This window comes from Gorilla gorilla, chromosome 16 (genome assembly GCF_029281585.2).
Source record: "Gorilla gorilla gorilla isolate KB3781 chromosome 16, NHGRI_mGorGor1-v2.1_pri, whole genome shotgun sequence".
NCBI lineage: Eukaryota > Metazoa > Chordata > Mammalia > Primates > Hominidae > Gorilla > Gorilla gorilla.
The window spans coordinates 50,072,141-50,095,900 of NC_073240.2; the positions used below are offsets into that span (position 1 = coordinate 50,072,141).

Genomic DNA, 23,760 nt, shown 5'->3' on the forward strand with positions numbered 1-23,760 from the left:
GGACATTTAAGTCTGCATAGGTTACTGGTGTCTTTTTGTCTGTGCCCTGCCCCCAGAGGTGGAGCCTACAGAGGCAGGCAGGCCTCCTTGAGCTGTGGTGGGCTCCACCCAGTTCGAGCTTCCCGGCTGCTTTGTTTACCTAAGGAAGCCTGGGCAATGGTGGGCGCCCCTCCCCTAGCCTCGCTGCCACCTTGCAGTTTGATCTCAGACTACTGTGCTAGTAATCAGCGAGACTCCGTGGGCATAGGACCCTCCGAGCCACGTGCGGGATATAATCTCCTGGTGCGCCGTTTTTTAAGCCTGTCGGAAAAGCGCAGTATTGGGTTGGGAGTGATGCGATTTTCCAGGTGCTGTCTGTCACCCCTTTCTTTGACTCGGAAAGGGAACTCCCTGACCCCTTGCGCTTCCCAAGTGAGGCAATGCTTCACCCTGTTTTCGCTCGTGCATGGTGCGCTGCATCCACTGTCCTGCGCCCGCTGTCTGGCACTCCCTAGGGAGATGAACCCAGTACCTCAGATGGAAATGCAGAAATCACCTGTCTTCTGCGTCACTCACGCTGGGAGCTGTAGACCGGAGCTGTTCCTATTTGGCCATCTTGGCTCCTGCCCCAGTAGTTCCATTTTTTTTTAACTGAATGGAACAAAATGTTTGAAATTGTTTGAATGTTTGAATATTCTTTGGGCTTCTGTGAAGATAAAATATTCCAAAAGCACATGTGAGTTTTTAAGATTCTTGCTAGCAAGGAAAAATAGCCCACTCAAGCCAGCTTCATTAAAAAAGAAGTGTTTGCTTTAAGTATGTGTCCTAAAATGCGAAGGAGTGTATGTCAGTTAGCTTTTGCTGTGTAACAATTTTTTTCGAAATATAGTGGCTTAAGACAACCACCACTTGGACTGGGTTCAGCTTAACAATAATTCTTTCTATTTTGGCTGGACTCATTAAGACATCTGATCTCAGCTGCTGGTCAAGTTGGCAGTTCTGCTTCTGGATTGGCTGGCTGTCAGCCGACATGATAGGAGGCCTTGGGCCACATGTTTATCATCCTCCAGGCTAGTCCAGGCTTGTCCAAATGGAGATCTCCAGCTTCCAAGAGCAGGTGGAGGGCAAGCTCCAATGTACAAGTGCTTTTCAAGTTTCTGTTTATATGTCATATGCCTCTGTCCAAATTGAGCAAAGCAAGTTTTATCCTAGATTTAATGAGTGGAGAAACAGATTTCATCTTTTGATGGGTGGAGCTGCAAAGTCACATTGCAAGGGAACGGAAACAGAGAGGGGAAGAATTTGTGGTCATTTTGCAGTCTAATATAATGGAGCTGGGTTTCAGGAATGCACAGAAACCAGAAACCTAAGTGTCATTCAGACTGCCTCTCTCACTTGTCTTGGTCTCTGTTTTGCTTGTCTGTTTCATTCTTCTTAATCTTCAGCCCAGCTTCCTCTACTTCTCTGGTCTCCATTTTAGAAAATATGGCTGCTGACAGCTTCTATGATCATATGAGATAGACATAGATCGCTTAAAACTGACTCTTTCCCCATTGGGAAGATTTTTCTGAAGAAGGAACTCTAGAAGGGAATCTGGTTAGTGTCTTCAGCCAGGTACCCACTCCTGGATCTATGAACGGTGTTAAAGCATTTTGTTGGGTGGATGGGAGATTGGGTGTGTGTGTGAATCTGGCAATTATGAGTTATATTGTTATAACCTTGTGGTATTAATAGTTGGAGGTAGAGTGCTAAGAAGGAGGAAAAAGAGTTCAGTGTCCCCAGAAAAGTGTAGAGATGGGAAGAGGGTGGCTAGACATCTCACATGGGTCCATTACGGTGAGTTTTATAACTACTGTATTAATTTCAGGGGATTGAGAGTAGTGGCTGGAACCTGGGAGGAACAAGAGATGTTGAACTAAAAACCAGTACGGAAGGGAGGTACTTGAGCCAAGTAAAGGGGTAAAGGATGTTAAAGAAAAAAATATTCAATGATATTTGTTAAAACATGGCAAAGCAGGCTTTCTTAAGGACCATTGTGATGAGATTTTGCAATGGGAGAGAGAAATTGGGCTCAACTCTGAATACAGCATGGCCAAATGGGAAGTTATAGCCAAGGAGCAGGGTAGGAGCCAGTGAATGGGAAATTAAACATCAGGAGTAATGAGGATTCCAGCTAACCTGACCTAAAAGGATTCTTGCTGAATGCAGGCCAAGGTGATCAGTCATTACCTGGGGGATGGTGGAAGATGAGGAACCTTATCAGATATCAAGGGTGATCAGATATTGAGGGTGGGGTGTTCTCACTAAACTGATTTAGCAAGGTGAACAGATGGGCCTAGTAGCTGGTTCAGGAGCATGACTGAAGTTTGGGCAAGCAACGAATCTTTGTCAAGGTCTTCTGTCTCCAGAGTCTCAGTCCAATGGGGAATAGCAATCCCTTCAATAATGGCAGCAGTGTTTCTAGTAACAGACTGGGAAATCTGTTTGGGTATGTCTTAGATGGTTTTATCACTTAAACCCTTTTTCTTCTACACATAATGTCGTTTCTGTGATAACATGTTATTTCTATTTTAGTGGAATTTTCTAGTTCTTTATTTCCTCCTTTTCATGTTGGTCATATTATAGATGTTTTGATAGTTATTGGCATATTTTTCTTGAATAAATCAGAAAAATGGGAAGAAGTAAAATCCTTACTTCTTTCATATTTTTATCAAAGAAGGAAGTTGGAAAACATTGACTATAATGAATTTTCTGGATTTTTTTTCTGTATCTCAGCACATAAACATATAAAGAAGAATGAGATAGGTTTTTCTGTTATAAAACTCTGAATGAAGCAAAAGAAAGTGATATTTCACTCTCCAAGATTTGCCAGTGTCATATAATGACTGCATAGTTCCAGGATTTTAATTTGGTACATATTCATTTATCAGGGGAAGATTTTTGTCTCTGAATATGGTGGGTTAGCAGGGAAATGGGGAGTTGACATTGTATATTCATTTGTTCATTCATTCATTTATTCAGCATTCATTTATCAACAAATAGTTTAGGTATTAGAGATACAAGGTGAACAGAATGACTCCTCCCCTCATGGAGCTTAGACTAATGGAGGAAGACTAATATTAAACAAACATACACAAATATCTGTACACAGATTGTGATAAATGTTATGAAGGAAACATTATGAGAGAGAACAGGGAGAACCCAATTTAAATGAGGAAGAGTAGTTTTGGGAAAGGCTTTGTGGTGTCAGTTGAGATGTAAAAGCTGAGTTGCAGGTACAAGCCAAAAATTACTCATTTTTTAAAGTCACCATGTCATATGTCAATGTAAAATGCAGAGTGTTCTAGAGTGCTTTGCAGAGCTAAAACTTCAGCTATAGAAATAAGTAATATATCCACTGAAAGATGTGGATAGAAAGAATGGTGAAGTAAGAGAGAAAGCGAGCAGAGCTGCAGTCTGAGGCACAGGTGGTGTAATGTAAGGACAGTGGCTGATGTTGCAGGCTGCTGTTTGGTCCAGTAGCAGGGAGCCCATTATCCACCTTGCAAAGCAGCCAGCCAGGGTTCTATCCTTACTGTTATACCTTAGAAATGATCAGAAATGATCATCTTCTTTTTCTCCCCTTCTTCTACTGTCTCTCTTTAGACAATGTTAGCATCTTTTGCTCCATGGATTGGCAGTGTGTAAAATGGATTTATTTTCTAGCAAATTACCTTACCATTTGGGTACATCTCCTGGTCTAGGTTAGTTTTTGTTCCATTAGAAATTACTTCCCTCTCCTTTGAGCCCTTCTACCAATAGTGTGCTAAACTAAATGACATTTTTATATTTACATCCAAGATAGTGATTATGCAACATCATCTGCAATATTGTTTCTATTTTTATCTAAGTTTTGTTAAGCGTAGTATTTATAACATTTATAATTTGGGGGAGTGTCAGGAGTAACTATACGTAGGTACTTAAGGAATGAAAATCCGGAGAAAGAGATTACAATCATTTATTTTTCAAAGGATAGGTTTTCTAGGTCAGCTTTTTGCCTTATGGATTAGAGTGTACTTGGGCTGTGATTTGTAATTAGATTGTTCATGAAAGTTATTGGTCGTCAGCACTTCTTTTGGTTCTCCCATGGTGTGTAGCATAGAGCCGCAAATATATATTTAAAAAGTGCTATACAAGAGATAGAATGAATCTGCCCCTGAGGTACTTCTTCCATAGGGTATATTGTGCAGTGCAAGGTCAGGGGCCTGGTAGATTGCATGGAGGGTGAAGGTGAGCTCTTGTGGTAGTCTCAACTCAGCATAGGCCTCATAAACATCATGGGGAGTAGAGTTGTGCCCAAGAACCCACATTTTGGAAGACAGGACAAAATGGAAATTCTCTACTGTTTCATGAAGTTTTCCTTTTACTTCCCTCTCCTATTTTGTAAAGAGCAAGGAATCTAACCCTTTTGTTTCAGCATTTCTACATACATTTTCATCTTTTGTAGAACAGAATATTTATAAATTTTTAAAATTTGGAGGAGGACAAGGAAGTGTAGTTTCCCTAGGAACTGAAGTTAAGATGCTGCTGTCTCTGAACCCCAGAACTCAGGGGCCCTCTCCCTATGTGCATTTTTATTCCACTCACCTCCCAACTTGAGATATTTATAGGAGATCATTTTCTACCCTCTGTTACCATAGTGATCTCACTGCTTCACAAATTAGCCCTTTTCATTCTTGGACCACTCTAATCATTGGAAAGATTTTTCTTCTATTTAATCAAACTCTACCCTTTCTACCTATATATCCCCAATTGTCTCCTCCTTTTGATACTAGAATCCTTTGAAGTTTGAAGGAACCGCTTGTGCGTCCTCTTATTCTTTCTCTAAGCCACACATCCACTGTTGTTTCAACTATTCCTTATGGAATATGGCTACTGGACCTCCTCACCATTCTTGCTCCCCCTTCTTAGAATGTACTCTTGTTTATCATCGCTCCCTTAACTTAACTGTTCCTCCCATCTGCTGTGTCTCAGTTTTTTATTCTACTTGTACCAAGTGCCTATTTTCTTTATGTTTAAAGTGTCTAGGAATTATACAATCCAAAATATTCAGTAAGGTTAATAAATTAGAAGTAGAAAACTAGGACAAAAGAAAGAAGAATAAAAACATACCAACTCTTAATTACTTAATGTAATTGTTTTGTTTAATCTTACTTACTAAGATTCCTGGAGGCCAAGGTGAAAGGGCAATAGTAAGTTATAGAGGTCTCATGATCAGAATAGAGGAATCATTCCAGTTCTTCAGAAGAGGCAGTATTTTCCCTGGGGGTGCTAAATTCTGAAATGCATTTCTCACATGGATTCTTTAGAGCACATAAAATATAATGAAAATCACCTCTGCAATGTCTGAAAACAAATGCAAGAGTCGTGTTCACGTGACTGTTTCTTATAATGACCTTCAGTAGATGCTCTGAGCATAACATTTGAGCACAGTGCAGTAAAATCAATTTATTTCATGTAACAACTCTTGGAACACCCTCAGCATTTCCTGACCCTAAAGATGCTTCCCACTACATGTGAAAGTGTTTGCAAATTAACTATTGTATACATAAAACCCTTTCCCCAAGGCAAATGTGTACACTGAGATATGTATTTGGTTGACTCAGTTGATGATTCATAGAGGTGCTTTCTTTCTCTTTTGTTTGCATCTATATCTGTATGATCAGATCCATATTAGGAAAATTAGCAAGTATTCTCATAGTTATTATTATGCTAGGGAAAGAAATAGTAACTAGTCATCGAATGCCCCTCTCTTGTCATTCTCTAGGAGAGTCCAGATTGGTTTACCACTAGAAATCCTGCAGTTAGGACCTCAAGAGTGGGACAGGACTGTTCTGCTCAAAACACAGTATAAGGAACCCTTCCTCCAGGGAATAGGAGGGTTCCTCTATCCATAGGAAGGAACATGCAATTCCAGGACACGCTTGCCAAACCACAGAGATTGTAAGCCTGCCGCCCATCCATTATTATCATTATTTAGCATTTTTAGAAGGTTAGAGCCAAAATAAGTATTGTGCCAGCCAAAGGAGTGACACCAGCCTTTACCACAGGCACTGGAGGCCCTGCTGGTATTTAGTAGCCGTGACTTGGGTCATATTATTGTCTGATTCCATCAGGCCGGCCAGGCTCCTGCCTCCTGTTGGCTTTCCCCAACAACTTTTTTTTAGGCAGTTTTTTCTCCCCTCTTCTCCTCTTCCCAGTAGTAGTTACTTTGGTATGTGTTTGCTGACTATTTCCTCCAACTCCCACCCTGTGTTTTCTGAGAATTTAAACAATGAAAGGGATTCAGTCAATTGTGCTAGTGAGAGATAAGTATGCAGGGAAGGCTTTGGGGGCTCCTGAATTTTGGGTTCCTGGTCTATTCCCGAAACCTTTCCCTGAGAGATAAAGTATAGTATTATGCTTAAAAGCATAGAACCAAGACTCTGAGCTCAAATTCTGGCTTTGCCATTTACTAGCTGAATGATCTTGGGCAGTTTATTTAACCTCTCTATGCTTCAGTTTCTTCATTATAAAATGGATTTGAAACTCCCTCCCTCACGGATTTGAAACTAGATAGAACACAAAAAGTGCTTAGAACAGTGTCTGAGGCATTGTGTTAGCTGGCATTACAATTATCGGGCTATAGAAATCATACCAAGCTATTAGCCCTATATTGAGATCACTCTGGGTTGTGAAACAATTAAGAACATTGGGATCTTTGGGAGGAAACTATTTGGGAATTGTGTTTGGAAATGGATAACGGCAAAGCCCTCCAAGCCTCAGACCATCCAGCAACGTACACGTTTTTTAACTTGAAGAGAAAATGGAGGAACATTTTGATGAATCAGAAATGTCTGCTTCCTAGAACTTACGGTCAACTTAATTGTTCATTCTAATGAAAAGGAGTTTCAGTTCAGATATGCACAAATTGTGCTCCATTGGCTCACCAGGGCCCAATTTTGGGCACAGCCTGTTTCCTGAAGCAGAATGACAAGGTAGCTTGGTGGACTTTTGAGCCAGGACTTTCTGGCTTTGAATCTTATTTAAGTCAGCTTATTGACCTTTTTGAGCCTCAAATTACTTCTCTATGAAATAGAGAAGTTACAATTCTATAAAAAGTTATAATTCTTTTTCTGGGTTGTTTTGTAAATTAAATAAGATGTACAAAATACCCTGCACAGTGTCTAGCCCTAGAAGACATTTGGTATTTGTCAGCTTTCTTCACTTTTTTGTTAATATTCTTTCCCAATTTGTTTAATTTATCAAGAGAGCCTTGTCATGTAGGAAATCATTTAAAGAGCTGTTTCAGATTTAATGTGCATGCAGATCACCTGGGGATCTTGTTAAGTTGCAGATTCTGATTCAGTAGGTCTGGGATGGAGCATGAGATTGTGCATGTTTAACCAGTTCCCGGGTGACATCAATGCTGCGTGTGAAGACTGCACTTGGAGTAGCAGAGTATACTGTACTCTTTTCTCCCTTTGCATCTCATTATTACCTTTTAGATTCATGTCAATATTTTAACAGTTTTACCACACACATTTGCACATCCAGAATCATCATCTGGAGAAATATCCAAGGTTGTACATTGTTAGGTACTAATAAGATTCCTCCTTATGCAGTACAGGCCGTGATGGTTGAGGTCTAGAAGAAACCTATCATAGACATTTCCCCAGGATTCCCATGGGCCTAGGATCCCAAAGTGTTTGAATAAAATACTTTGCTCCAGCCTCATTGTTGAAGGTCCCTTCTCAGAATCTGGGTCCCTCTGTGACTTGGATTGCAGATCAGTTAGGTTAAGGAAGTGGTCTTTGTCTTTCTCTTGTCGACAAGTCTGGAGGGAGCCACTGGAAGACTGTACTTCTGCCCTCACTGAGCACCTGAGATATTTTTAGAGCCACATGTCCCAACTACTAGCTTTCTCCAGGTTCATTAGATCACGTTCTCTCCACTGTACACAGATAGAAGAGTGTACTTTTGTCCTTTTGTGATACACACTTTCTGAGCCCATTGAGCTTTTATAGGAACATACGAATATCCAGCCCTAAGAACTAAAAACAAGCTATGTGTGAAAAAAGCATGAGTGCTTAATGCAAACTCTGAGTGCTTAATGCAAACTCTGTGGTGTTTCTACATTTTTGCAGATTTCTTAGATTGACTTTGGAGAAACCTCCTCACTGTTGTTGTTTTTTTCTAGTTTCTGCTTGTTTTGATATTTAAACTCCTTCCTTTCTTTCCTGTATTATTTACAGGAACTTTTCAGCCTGAACCATCAGGGTCATTTGCATCTGCTGTGCCCAGTTTGGGAATTGGCTGTCTTTGTCCTCAGGCAACTTTTCTTGAAGTAAAAAATGCAAAAGTTACTAATTCCTTTGCATTACATCTCTTAAGTTAGAGATGTGAAGAAGAAATAATAGCCTCCTTCTTGAAAAAAAAATATTAGAACAGGCTTTTTTTTTTTTCCCCTTACAAAGTGTCTGTAAGTTAGAGCTTGTTCATCAGCCATGTTTCAAAACAAAGCAAGTCTGCTTCAGTCTCTTTTAGAGTTATCTTGGTGCCATTTCATGGAGAACTTCTCTGTCCTGGATGGGCTCTACCTAATATGTTTGCCAACTTGCGGAAGAATTTGAAAATAGCCCCAGGTAAGAACCTAGAAATTTTGAAAATTAGGGTGGAGAAGGATTATAGAGGGAGAAAATAGAGAAAATATTTGAGGTAAAGTCAGAGGAGCCATTAATGTTTTTACTTTATCTAGATGAAACAGTCAGGGTTGTAACAGAAAACAGATGGCACACTCAATACTAAAGGACAGTTTATTTCACTAGGACTGTTTACAAAGATGTGGGTTTAGGGGACACCCAGGACTAGTTGTAGCTGTGCTGTTGCTGCCCTTGGGCCTGAAGGTACCCTCGACAGGGAGAGACATCACTTCACTCTCCCTCCCTTCCCCATTTCCTGCCAGAGTCCTGTTAGAAGAACCTGATGGGAAGCAGAGAGCACCGGAGCCTGTTGATGCACAATTATGCATTGCTTAACAATGGGGTAATGGACTGAGAAATGTGCTGTTAGGTGATTTCGTCATTGTGTCAACATCATAGAGTATACTAACACAAACCTAGATGGTGTAGCCTACTACATACCTAGTCTATATGGTACAGCCTATTGCTTCTAGGCTATAGAACCAGTACAGCATATTACTGTACTGAATACTATAGGCAGTTGTAACACAATGGTAAGTATTTGTGTAGCTAAACATAAAAAAGGTAAAGTAAAAATATGGTTTAAAAGAAAAAATCATACAGTTATATTGGGCATTTATCATGAATGGACCTTGCAGGACTGGCAGTTGCTCTGGGTGAGTCTGTGAGTGGTGAATGTATGTGAAGGCCCAGGACATGACTGTACACTACTGTAGACTTTATCAACACTGTACACGTAGGCTACACTAAATTTATATAAAAATGTTTTCCTTCAGTAATAAACTAACCTTAGCTTGCTGTAACTTTCTTACTTTATAAACTTAAAATTAAAAAAAAAACTTTTTGACTCTTGTAATAACACTTAGCTTGAAACACAAACACATTGTATAGCTGTACAAAGTGTTTCTTTATATCCTTATTCTGTGAGCTCTTTTCTATTTTTAAAATTTTTTATTTTTTTAACTTTTTAAACTGTTAGTTTTTTTGTTAAAAACTAAAACAGAGTCAGGATCATCAATATCACTGTGTTCCACCTCCACCTCTTGTCCTACTGGAAGGTCTTCAGGGGCAATAACATGGATGGAGCTGTCATCTCCTGTGATAACAGTGCCTTCTTCTGGCATACCTCCTGAAGACCTGTCTTGAGACTGTTTTACAGTTAACTTTTTTTTTTAATAAGTAGAAGACATATGCTCTAAAATAATGATTAAAAGTATAATAAATATGTACACCAGTAGCATAGTCATTTATTACCATTATCAAGTAATATGTACTGTGCATAATCATATGTACTACACTTTTATATGACTGGCAGTGCAGTAGGTTTGTTTACATCAACATCACCACAAATGTAATGTGATGTTACAACAGCTCTGAGCTATGGTGTCACTAGGTGATAGGAATTGTTCAGTTCCGTTTTACTCTTATGAGACCACTCCAAAATGTTTTTGTGCAGCACATGACTGTAGTTCATCCTGGGCAGCCTTCTGGGGCAGATAGCAGGATGAAGGCAAGTGGACAGATCTGGAGAGGCAAACAGAAGCTGTCTGTCACTCCAGGTTTACATTTTCTTTTGGAAGACTTGTTCACCTAAAGACACTATCAATATTGTGAGCTCCTTGAGGGCAGACACTGGCCTATTCACTTATCTGTTAGGTCACTATTTAAATGATTGTTGAATGAATGAATGGGTCTGTTTATTTCCTTCCTTTCTCTCGACTTGCACTTATGGCAGCCGACTATAACAGTATAATTTTGTCTTGGTTAGAGCCTTGTGTTCTGAATAGTTAGGCTTCCCATAGGCATGGTTAACTAACTCAGCAAAACATTCCTTCCAGTGTAATTCAGCTTTTAACAATCTCATTATTAAAACTGCTAAACAAAAACAGGTCACTGTATTAATATCTTGAGTCTTTTGTATTATTATTATTGTTTTTTTGTGGATATCCAGGTTTAGCGAGGCATAACATTCATGAATCTTCCGCCCTTCTCAGTGCTAATCAGTTAGATTTAATTAGATTCTCTATTAAATTGAACCCTGTTATTTCATTTCTCCTCTTACCTGGAGTTCCACTGGCGTGCAGATGGATAAACTGTTTAATTTAGGAAGCCCACAAGCCTTTTGTTTCCTTCCCAGGCTGCTTCAAGAGAACCACGCAAAGGGCTAAAGTAGCTTCATTAACTATCTTTAGTAGCTTTAAAAGAAGATCTGTAAATAATGTCAGGTGTCTCCTAACTGTCCAGAGGGCAGAAGTCTGAATAGACACCAGCTTATTGGTTACACACTTTGGCAAAGTTTCCCATGCAGTCAAATTGTCTTCCCTAATGATTCTCAGTCATTAGGGTTTTGAAAGAAGGGATAGAGAGCAAAATGTCACAAGTGACTAGTTTGGAAGTCCCTGGGGTTCTTGTGGTGCTCAAGTGTAAGAGCAAAAGAAAATACATGGTAGAGACGGGAGTGAACCCCTTCTTCATTAGAGCTTTGCTGATCTAGCTTGAGGGTTTTCAGGTTGTGTGTTTGTGTTTGTGGGGTACAGTGGAAAAGCCTTAGAATCACTTAGCCATCAGGTAGAAATATGCCTTTGTCCTTTGCTAAAGAGAATGGGGTTCCTGAATTCATTTTGATCTATCCATGAAGTTAGCTTCCAGTATGATGCTTTTCTTTATGCTTTTGATAATGTGCTTTTGATAGCTACTCTTTGTTCTCGTGAAATCTATTGAGATTTTACATAATTTAAGTAGGTATGGAGTATTGATTCAGTGTCTTTGCAAGTCACTCTGTCTGATTATAATCCTTGGAGGACATTTTATGGTTCTATTTTCAGTGTCCCAAAGGACAGACAGAAAAAGCATGAATAGACTCACTCACATGTCTCCCTCACATCATCCATAATGACAGCATTCTCTGCTTCCTTTTACAGTGTAGTGCTGTTAAGGCACCAGATCCCTTCATTAATGGTTCTCTGAGTTCAGGTCATGCTATCTCTGGCTTAGGCCATGGGCCTAATTTATTTATTAATTATTTATGATTTCTTTGATTTCTGTGGGCCTAATTTTTGTTTACCATCAGAAGAATGCAAGCTTTTTTCTTAATAGAATCTGAGGTTTTTTTTTTTTTTTTTTGGTTTTTGTTTTTTTAACCTTTTGTTTCTAGTTTCTTTTTTTTTTTTTTTTTTTGAGACGGAGTCTCGCTCTGCTCCGCCTGCAGGCTGGAGTGCAGTGGCGCAATCTCGGCTCACTGCAAGCTCCGCCTCCCGGGTTCATGCCATTCTCCTGCCTCAGCCACCCGAGTAGCTGGGACTACAGGCGCCCGCCAACACGCCCGGCTAATTTTTGTATTTTTAGTAGAGACGGGGTTTCACCGTGTTAGCCAGGATGGTCTCTATCTCCTGACCTCGTGATCTGCCCGCCTCGGCCTCCCAAAATGCTGGGATGACAGGCGTGAGCCACCGCACCCAGCTGTTTCTAGTTTCTTTATATATCATAACCATTTAGGATTTGACCTTTCTGGCCGGGCGCGGGTGGCTCACGCCTGTCATCCCAGCACTTTGGGAGGCCGAGGCGGGCGGATCACGAGGTCAGGAGATTGAGACCATCCTGGCTAACACGGTGAAACCCCGTCTCTACTAAAAATACAAAAATTAGCCGGGCGTGTTGGCGAGCGCCTGTAGTCCCAGCTACTCGGGTGGCTGAGGCAGGAGAATGGCGTGAACCCGGGAGGCGGAGCTTGCAGTGAGCCGAGATTGCGCCACTGCACTCCAGCCTGCGGGACAGAGTGAGACTCCGTCTCAAACAAACAAACAAAAAAGGATTTGACCTTTCTGCTTATGGTACTGGGGTGAAGAGGTAGGGCCGCTGGGGAAACCAGCTGGTGGGCCTGCAGTTGAATATTTTACTACAGGCATGTTTTATTTTGTGAGTAGAGACTCCCTGCCCCTGTAAGTAGACCCAAATGCTTTAAATCGGGCATAGGGCTGGGTGTGGTGGCTCACGCCTGTAATCCCAGCACTTTGGGAGGCCGAGGCGGGCAGATCACGAGGTCAGGAGATCGAGACCATCCTGGCTAACACGGTGAAACCCCGTCTCTACTAAAAATACAAAAATTAGCCTGGCGTGGTGGCGGGCGCCTGTAGTCCCAGCTACTGGGGAGGCTGAGGCAGGAGAATGGCGTGAACCCGGGAGGCGGAGCTTGCAGTGAGCCGAGATCGCACCACTGTACTCCAGCCCGGGTGACAGAGCTAGACACTGACTCAAAAAAACAAAAACAAAAACAAAACACAATTGGACATATATTTTCCTGTTTGCCTCAGGCTTCATTACTCCTTAATGTTGAATTGGCTGTTTTAGAGGAATCCAGATTCTTTAAATTATCTTTCCCTGAACACTTAAAAAATGGTCTTGTATTCTATAGTAATTATAACTTGTCTTTACATTTGGCTTGGGACTTAGCTGCTTTTTTATGTAAATCAGATGATTCCTTATTCATCATGTAAAGATAACACCAATTGTGTAGTACTTTAGAGCACTATAAAGTGCTTTTATTTGAAGTTTTAAACTTTAGTTTCTTGGATCATTACAATAATCCTGTGGCTAGGGAGGTGGGTATTTTTCTCCTTATTATGGATAGGAGGTAATATATGGTGGTGGTTAAGATTATGGGTGCTGGAGTCAGATCATTTGAGTTGGATTATATCTTTAATAATTACTAGCCTAGTCTCAGCTAATAAACCCACTCAGTTTCCTAATCTGTAAGCCACAGAGACCTATTTTATAGGTGTATTAGTCCGTTATCACACTGCTATGAAGAAATACTTGATACTGGGTAATTTTTAAAGGAAAGAGATGTAATTGACTCACAGTTCCACATTGCTGGGGTGGCCTCAGGAAACTTACAATCATGGCAGAAGGCAAAGGAGAAGCAGGTACTTTCTTCACAGGGCGGCAGGGCGGAGTGAGTGCAGGCAGGGGAAATGCCAGACACTTATAAAATCATCAGATCTCCCGAGACTCACTCACTATCATGAGAACAGCATGAGGGAAACCAACCCTGTGATCCAATTACCTCCACCTGGTCCTGCCCTTGACACGTAGGGATTATGGGGATTACAATTCAAGATGAGCTTTTGGGTGGGGACACAGCCAAACCATATCAATAGGGTTGTGTGAGAAATAAATAATTCAGGCAAAGCAATTAGAACACTACCTAGCACATAATAAGTGCTCAATAAACCTTAACTACTAAAACTATTAGCATTGTTAACAGAATATGAATACATGGAAAAAATAATAAGTATAAATTTCTCAAACTTCTCAATGTTCTGGTTTTTTCCTCTTAAGAGGGAGGCTACTTAAATTTTGGTGAATCTCATTTGTCTTTTCATATCCCTTTGAGGTAGTGAAAAATAGATTACATCATCTCCATTGTGCAGGGACTAGTTGAAGTCCAGTGAGAAAAGAATACAGGCATTGGAGTCAGGCGAGGTTCAAATCCTGGCACTTCCACTTCTGGTTATATATCTCTAAACCTCATTTTTCTCATGTCTGTAATGGGGATAAGCAGAACTTTGTTTGGAGGTTTGAAGGAGATAATGCTTACAAAAGAAATAATGCAAGGTACTTAGTATACTTACCACATACTGTGACTCAGTAAATGTGGCTGTTACTGCTGTTGAGGGGAGGGGACTTTTTACACTGGCCCAGGGTCACAGTTAGTTGGGCACCCAGGTTCCATCATCTCTTACATAATGATGAATGTACTGCTTCATCTGGGTATGTTGTTTCTCTACATTTTAAATCCAAGTGTTTTGATCTTTTGGTTACTAATTTATTTTTAATGTACATATTATGGACACTGGCTCTGTGTGTCAGCAGACTATGAACAATGCCTATTGCATCAAAATCCTAAGTTTACCTCATGTCACAAGACAAAAGTTAATGTTAGTGAATCCACATGACCAACAAGGAATATGACACTTGCAGAATCTGTTAGATGGTGTTTGGGCAGCTATTCTCAGAAATTGAAAGCAGCAGGTGTTTATTAATATTTACTATGTGTTCAGCATTATGTGAAGTAGGGGACACAAAAGAAACACCATACGTTATTCATCTCTCACAAGAAACAGATGTGATAGAAACATGAAACAATTAACAATTAAGGAGCAATAATAACACTGTGATTCACAGACATGTAGATAAAAAGACAAGTAGACCCACACTTAAAGCATATTCAATACATGATAATAGAGTTATTAACAGGGAGTGCTGAGGAGGAGATATGTGGTATGTGTGCATATGGGTGGTGGTGCAGGTTCCACGGCAAGGTGCTGCTTGAATTGTTGACTAGTTGGGAATGCGGTGGGGAGTATTGAGTGAAGAGAATGGAAAATCATATTTGTAAAGACAATGAGATGTGAAAGAACCTACGGTAGTAAAGAACAGCATTTGTTTAGTATGCCTCATGGCTGGAGCTTAGGATTTACAGGAGGAGTGGTGGGAGAGCAGGCTGGAGAAGTGCACTAGGGTTAAGTCATTAAAGACCTTGTGTACCATGCTGTAGAGTATGAGCATTAAGGTGTTGGCAACCAAGCAGGCAAGAGATGATTGTATCAGTTTTTCAGAATAATTATTCTAGAAACATCATATAGTAAAACAGAAATAAGGGCCCGAATAAAGTCTTACAATAAATTAAACTGAATAGATGAATGAATGAATAGTAGTGTGAGTATTAGACGATACTAACTTAAATGTTTTAGGAGTTTAGAAGAAGGGGACACCATGATGGGAATAATATTCAAAGAAGACTCCATGATGAAGAAAGATTTTTTATTTTTTAATTTTTTTTTTGAGAAGGGGTCTCACTCTGTCACTAGGCTGGAGTGCAGTGGTGCAACCTCGGCTCACTGCAACCTCCACCGCCCAGGTTCAAGAGACTCTCCTGCCTCAGCCTCCTGAGTAGCTGGGACTACGGGCATGCACCACAACGCCCAGCTAATCTTTGTATTTTTAGTAGAGATGGGGTTTCACCATGTTGGCCAGGATGGTCTTGATCTCTTGACCTTGTGATCCGCCCACCTCGGCCTCCCAAAGTGCTGGGATTACAGGCGTAAGCCACAGTGCCCGGCCATGAAGAAAGATTTGAGTGGTCAGCCCAGGGATTTATCTATAGTAGCTAGCCAATAAACTGGATATTGGACAAAAGTACAGTTTATACAGGACAGAAGACAGGAAGTAATACCAAGTTGCATAAACGTGTGAAGTGGTCAAAGAGACAAATCTAACTGGATAAGAGTGTTAAATGATACAATTTCGTATGCATAATGGTCCCAGATTTTGGAAGCCTTCGAAATGCCTGGTTGAGGAGTTTAGGTTTATTTCTTAATCAATAGGAAGCCACTAAAGATTCTTAAACAGATATTTCAAGATTTTCAGTTTGGGTTAGAACATCTTGGTTGGAGGAAGATGAGCCTGATGAGATGACACCAGTTCTGATTCTTACATTTAATGGAAATGCCAGAGAGACGTCATTACTTTTGGACAGGAAAATAAAGTTTAATGACCCCACTTTGGTTATGGGTAGACTGTGGAATAGTAGTTCACTGTTGGGAGACAAAGGAAGCTGAGGCAAAAATGAATGATTGCCCATATGAGATTTTCAGTGATACCAGTCTAGGGAAGGATAGAGTAAATAGAAAGATGGTAGAAACTGCTTGCTCTGTGGAGACTTTTAGGGATGGCAAAAACATAGTGTGCACGGTCAATATCTTATTCCATACCCATAGCAGACATTGTTAATTGATTTTGGTATATTTTCCTATAGTCTGGAGCCCTTTTTAATGCAGTGCTCCAGGCAGGCTACTATTAGTTGATCAGAGTTGGCGCTGGAATTCAAACCTGTTTGTCATGCCTGTAGTAAGAAATGAATGAGAAATGGGTTATGACTACTCACAGTACAAATCAGTTTTTACCTTTCCAGGTGGAACTTGCAGAAATCTGTGCCAAGAGTGAGCGTTACATTGGCACTGAAGGAGGAGGCATGGACCAGTCTATATCATTTCTTGCAGAAGAAGGAACTGTAGGTAGCATCCCAAATAGGAGCCATTCGGAAATTCCTAGTGGGAAAATTTACATGGAGAAGAAGGCCCTGAGAGCCCCAGTATGCTTGGTTATGGACAGCCTACTATATTAGGCTCTATTGTAGGATATTATTTCCCAACTGCTTGTAACTCAAGGCTGCCACCAGTTAATCTACTCTATTTCATGTTGATTGCCTTTCTCTTACACTTCCAGAATGATACCTCAGGTCTGTTTTTCTCATGTGTCTAGCTTTTTCCCCTCTTCTATTTTTCTTCATTGTTAAGATGAGCTTTCTCAATTCCCTAGTTATTGGAACCTCATTTCCCGCTCCTATCCTAAATCACTTCATCTCATGCATTTTTATAATCTCTTGTTGGTTTTAAACCCAAATCATAGTTCTCTTACCACATATATTCACAGTCCCTCTTTTTATAATTTACTCTTTGGTATCATTTTTCCTGTCAACATTTTTGGGGCTTCAGTGGTGGGAAAAAGAATGTTGCCAGTAAGCCAGGAATGAATTCCTTAGCTGGATACTACTTCCCCTTGGCTATCAACTCCTTTAGGCAGAGCAGAGGTTTTAGTTGTTGCTCATAAGCTGCTCATTTCCAAAATAGAGCAAACATTTCTTTAAAACATTTTCTTAGTTTTTCATCAGATTCCTACAGGCTTGGCTATTTTCCAAGAACACCTGGATTCCTTCTTATTAAGAATATTTGTTACTGATTCCCCTAAGCCAAAGACATGAGGCATGAGGAAATTTGTTTTAATACTAAGAAAATACTTTGGGTGTTTTGGATGAGACTCAACAGGCAGACATGAGGGCCAGAGTCCTGATGTTAATGTAAGTTAGCTATAGAGTCTGAACACAGTCTAAGTTCTTTGGGCTTACAAAACACTTCACCATCTGACCCCTGCTTTACCCCTCTATCCTAACCTCTCACCACTTCTCACCCCTCAAACTGTAAGCTCTAACCAAATTTCCATGCCCGTAGCTCCATTAACATTCCATGTTGTTTTTTGCCCCTGGACTTGCCTAAGTTCTTCCCTCTTCTTGACATGCTTTTTGAGGAAAGAAACCCTCTGTCTGCCCTACTTTTTTCATCTTTTAGGACTCAGTTTAGATTTCTCTTTTTCAACTGAGTGGAACCTACAGTAGGCTGTACTGATGAGATGCTTCAGCTATGTATCCATATAGCATCTGTGCTTTGCTACCATTGTAACACAACTTGGAAAGGTATTTGTCTGTCTACTAGACTGTCTTTCCCACTTGATTGCGGGCTCTATGAGAGGAGTGACAGTGTCTTTCCTGTTCACTGTTGTATTTCCAGTGCCTAGTACAGCGCCTGGAGGTCAATAAGTAATATTTGAATGAATGAATGCATTTTTGACAAAACACTTTAAGATAAATACATAAACACTTGAACATTTTCTGCATTCTAATAAATTATATTTCTCCTTTCATTTTTCTTCTAACAGGCCAAGTTGATAGAATTTAGTCCTCTGAGGGCAACCGATGTAAAACTCCCAAGTGGAGCAGTGTTTGTGATTGCCAACAGTTGTGTGGAGATGAATAAGGCAGCAACTTCCCATTTCAATATCAGGGTGATGGAGTGTCGGCTGGCTGCGAAGGTATGAACTTGGCAAGCTAGTGAAACTTGAAGTAGGGTTTTTCTTGTCTTTATTTTCATTGTTCTCTATTACTTTATCTCTTTCCCCAAATTTTAGGGCAACATTCTGACTGCAGCAGCATTCCAACTGAAGGTCTTTGGGTACAGAGAAATCTGATTTCTAACTCAGAAGACAGATGAACCAGTTGAGTCTTCTGGGGTGGCACTGGGAAGAAAAGGGCAGCTTATATATGTGAAGCAGAATTATGGGTTAGGTCTATGGGTGGAGAAAGATAGTTGGGGACAATTGATGGGAATGACCACAGCTGGTCTTGTTTCCTCAGCAAAAGTGATGGCAGCCTCACCCCTCCTGGTCCTGTAAGATGCAGTTTTTGTATTGGGTTATCATTCGTTACTCCAAAAATACAGGATTGGTGCAGTCCCCCCAGACCCTGTACCCAGAAAGAAGATTTTTACATGTCTACTAGGGAAACACAAACCAGCAGGGAGTCTTGGAAGTCTCTCTTTAGAAAACTGCCACAGTTAAACCTTAAATCTATTTAGGTAGTATTCATTGACTAGCTATTGTAGTTCTAGCGGCATGAAGATATACAAAGGGACATAGGACATGGGACTAGAGAGAGTGGACAGTAGAGTTAAGAGTTCAAGTTAAGGGATTATGAAACAGGAAATGGTTAATATGTGATCAGATAGTGAGTAATCCAGTGATCCAACAAGTGACATAGTAATTAAATATTATAAATAATCCGGAATAGCTCATAATATGACTAGAAAGTTGGAGAGAGGACTGAGGCTGGAGGCTAGGAAGTGGATTCTGGGTCAGGAGCTCCACTGTGCTTTCTTCCACTCTTGCTTTGATCTCCTGACGGATACTGATGGATATCACCTAAGACTTATGATCACCAACCTTTACCAGGTCTTAAATACAGCCTGAAATCTATTTTCTCAGTAGTAATAATTTCAGACCTTCTTTACTTCTCTCAAACACCCATTACTTGATTCAGCCTAACTTCCAAAAGTGATTTTCTCCCATATTTCATGTTGGAAATAGATGTGGTCACATAGACTTTGGCTTTCTGTCATCATATCTGCATGTCTCTCTATATCTGCATCTCCTGTCAAAGCCAGCCCTTCCATGTGTGGCTGCAGGGAACTCACTCCATCTTTAACATGTTCCTCACCTCTATTTCTCTACTAAATCCTTTCTATCAGACTCCACCTATTCTAGTATTTTGTATTAGAAAAGTCTACCCTAAGCCTCACAACTCTCTCCATCTGCTATTTCTATTTCTACTTTTTCATTCTCTTCACAGCTAAACTTCTCAAAAATTGCTTTATATATGTTATCTTTACTCCTCTACCTCCCTCTTATTCCTTAATTTACTAAAATCTCACTTCTGCGTTCTCCACAATGTTGAATTTGCTCTTTCTTAGGCCACCAAAGGTTTTTTCATTGGTAAATCCAGTGGACGCTTTTCAGTCTTCATCTTATTTCTCATTGTTATTTCTTATCTTTCAACAGAGTTAACCAGTCTTTCCCTCTTGAGACATTCTCTTCCTTAGGTTTCCAGTATACTTCACTTCCTGTTTTTTCTTTTCCCCCTTATATTTTTGTTGCTATTTCTTTTTAGTTTTAGCCATTCCCTCCACTGACCCACCCTGGGCAGGGATGAAGGGATGGCAGGAATTCACTCCTCCTCCCACAGATGTTTAAATGTTGGTGTTCTTCAAGGCCTTGGCCTTGGTCGTCGTCTTATTTCTAGTGGTCTTTCTTCTGTTGGTCTCATGCCCTCAGCTTCAACTTCCATCTCTATGATGATGACTTCCTAATAAACATCTTCAACTAAGGCTTTCTTGGTTGAGCTCCAAACCTCTGTATCCCATGCCTTATCGACCATCTTTACTTGAATGAATCATAGACCTCTCAAACTGAGCATGTTGAAATTGAACTCAGTCTTTCACAGACCTTATATTTTTCCATCGGTCCCATCATCACTTATTGACTATCACATTAGCCTTCTCACTGTTCCTTAAATTCATGCTCATCTCTTTCCCAATCATTCTTTAAATAACAGCACGACGGCTTAGAAATTTAAATCTGAGCAATTTAAATTCCCCTGCTTAATGCCTTTCAAAAGCTTCCTATTTCGTTGGAATAAAGTAAAACGTCCATATCACCACCTGGAGAGCCACCATATCTGAGACCTGTGCACCTCATCCTCTTCATCTCTTAGCATCACCTGCTTTCCTTACACTCCAGCCATGAGACTCATTCTCATCTCAGAGACTTTGCACCTGCCCAGGACATTGTTCCTTCAGCCCTCTTTGAAGTCTTAGTCTAAATGTCCCTCAAGGAAGCCTTCCCTGACTTCCTTACTCCTAGACTAAGTTAGAGCCCCCTTTATATTTTGAAGCACTTGATTTTTCAGTTATGGCACTTATCACAATCATTTATTTAATGTCTGTCTCTTCTTTCAGATTCAGTTTTACCTGAGAGCTGAGGCTGTGTTTGTCTTGTTAACTCTTATATCCCTAATGCTTGATGTGATGCTTAAGCTGAAGAGACACAGGATAAACATTTGTTGAACAGATGAATGACAACTCCCTGTATCACCTGCTCTGTAGTTTATTTTGCACAATTATACAGTTTTTTACAAGTACCTATTGTATGCTTAGCACTGGCCTAGATCCTGTGGAGGTGTGTAAAGCGTAGTTTTCCCTTGCTACTGACTTAGCACTTCTCCTCTTACTTCTATCCTCTGAGGTTGGGAAATTCAGGAAATTAGAGATATACTGAGCGAGGAAAATAAAAGCTTTTTGTTTCTGGAATATTTGGGGGGCATACATTTTTTGAAAAATTATGATTTAAATGTTTTGAATTTTTAATTTACTTATTAAGATAATGTCTAAAAATAATGTAATAGAAGTGCTTTAACATTGAACTCTTCATAGTATTTGATCAGTGCATATGTGCAGAGAAAGAGTGCTGTAAACTTTTTAATATCAAGGGTTCAATGAACTTTTTTCTTTTACGACACACTTCCTTTTTCAGGAGATGGAAGAAATTAGTGTCTTATTTGTTTGAGGGCTTAGTCTTGTTGACCTTTTATCTTGAGGTTGATGAGTAAGTGTTGCCTTCCTAAGGAGACCTCAAACATACACAACATTGTTTTCAAAGTTTTATCACGAAATTAGATATCCTCTACCAGATCCATAGGTGAGCTGAAACAAGTATTAGACATGTAAAATCAGTTCATGTTGTGACTACTCTCCCAAAGATACAAGAAGAAAATGATGGATAAAATTGTAGTGCTGAGTCTCTGTAGTAAAAGTTATTGGGATGTGGGAATGTTTTTTGAGAGTTAACTAGAAAAAGGGCATCTCCTTTGGAAGCAGTAGTAGCTGAAGATCTTAATCCACTGCAGAACCTCCTGTTCTTGAGGATGTTTTCTCAGTTTAACTGCGTAACCCCATATGCATTTTAGAGGTACTTTGGTCAGCAAAATTGGCATCTGAATTTGGCTTTTTGCTACACACTCCTCCCAATTGACGTAGATAAACACACTGTTTTAAATACTCTGAATTTTTCTCTTTTAAAATGTGGAAGAAAGAAAAATGAAAGACTTTGTCAAGATGGAAAATGTTTTCTAAATCATGTTGCTGCAAATCACTAAAATCCCAGGTTTTATACAAAAGGGAAATGAAGATAAAACTGCTAATGTGCACTTTACTCAGAGATATTGATATTAGGAATATGCTTTTGCTTAGGAATATAGGCTGGAATTCTAAGCATATTTTCTTTGCAATATGGTTCTATTCTTCCATTTTTGGCAACATGTGAATGAATATAATTATTGTTTGAAGATGGTCTCATTAAATAAATAACCTCTCATGTAAAAAGGTTAAAAAAAAAAAGCTTATCTCAATCTGACCAAACTTTCTGTTTTCCAACAACAATAATGAAGTGTCAGTTGAAGAATGGCTAATCAAGATAGTTTTGAAAATGAGACTGAGACTGATCAGCTAGGGCTCCACATGGCAAAGTTGTAATGAAGAACATTTATTTTTCCTTTCTTCCTATTTTTCTCAGATCCTTTTTTGAAAATGAGTACCTTTTTTTAATCAAGTTAACACAGAGAAGTACACTAAACCAGTAAAGACAATTTTTCTTTGTTTTGCATTAATGCTAGCAATTTCTTCTATTCTCAACTTCTTTCTCATCTTGTTTCTCTGTCTCTGTCTCTTTCTCTGTCTCCATCAGCTTTCAAAAGCTAATTGATGCAAATTCATAAAAAGTCAGAGCCTTGTAGAGCATTTTACTAAAATTAAAAATTTTTCAAAGCAAACTCGAGATTTATAATTACTACTTGTATAAATGATATCTTAATGAAGCACATTTTTATGATAAAGTAGCCAGGGATCTTTAGTAGGTACAACATTTTTCATATTTTACACACATTTGGGGCTTAAATGTTTCCAGAAGTGCTTTTCTTATACAGTATCCCTTAGTTATGTTGAAGAATAAAATGTGTGATACCCATGATAAGTATTATGGGAAGTCAGGTAGGGAAGAGAAATTATACTGTTGCTTTTTGCATACCCTGAGCTCCTTGTGGCAACATGAGAAGCAGTGAAGGAGAGAGTTTCATATGTTCCTTTGACACTTCAAGGAAAATTTACAGTGATTCTTTACAGGGCCTGTCTGGTCAAGGGCCATCAGTCATCCAGTTTTTCAGCTCCTGTCATTTAGTAGTCGGTATGAAACTTATTCTTTGTCTGGTGATAGAATGGGAGGAGAAGTTGGCATAATAGTCTCAGGGTTTTGGCAGTTTCCTTGAATTTGAGCAGAGAAAAACCAAATACTCAAGAATGTAGCCAGTTTCACGCAGCCAGTTGATTCAATAGTGCATACTCTGCCAAGACTCTGGCATGGAGTATTCAGGCAATGGTGAGTCCGAGCTGCATGGCAGAGGACATACATACTGGGGAATAGGGGTAATGTGTTTAGTGGAACCAGATTGTGGCAGGACCTTCAGTGCTATGCTCAGCCTTACCCAGGCTTGGCTTTGAAAGCAGTGGTTGTTAGCAAGGTATTTTAGAAATATTAATATGACAGCAGGAGCTTTTGCCTTGGTTGAAGAGAAGTAGGTACTAGAGTATCAGTGAGGATGGGATAAAAAGGGAGAGATGTGAGAGAAGCTCTGACTGGACCTAGTAAGGGCTGGGTACAGGCTCTCTATGATTGGATTTTTGTTTTCCTTCTGGCATATACTTCATTACTTTGAGGAAGTTTTCCTTGACTACCTCATGACCTCAATTAGGTGAAACACTCTTTTATGTGCTCTTACCATGTCCTG

At 39.9% G+C, this 23,760-nt stretch overlaps 1 protein-coding gene across 11 annotated transcripts in view; it reads left to right on the top strand.

Moving 5' to 3' along the window:
* GALK2 (galactokinase 2) overlaps positions 1-23,760 on the top strand; it is a 166,243-nt gene that overhangs the window by 103,181 nt on the left and 39,302 nt on the right. For 10 of the 11 annotated variants that reach the window (XR_010131176.1, XM_019010860.4, XM_063698986.1 and 7 more), the window contains 2 exons: positions 16,672-16,770; positions 18,252-18,404. Coding sequence is in view for 10 of the 11 variants with exons in the window: in XM_019010860.4 (XP_018866405.2) it covers positions 16,672-16,770; positions 18,252-18,404 (252 nt within the window). In the remaining variant the exon portion in view is untranslated. The remainder of the gene's footprint in view (positions 1-16,671; positions 16,771-18,251; positions 18,405-23,760) is intronic. The other variant, XM_055362969.2, reaches the window with a different exon arrangement.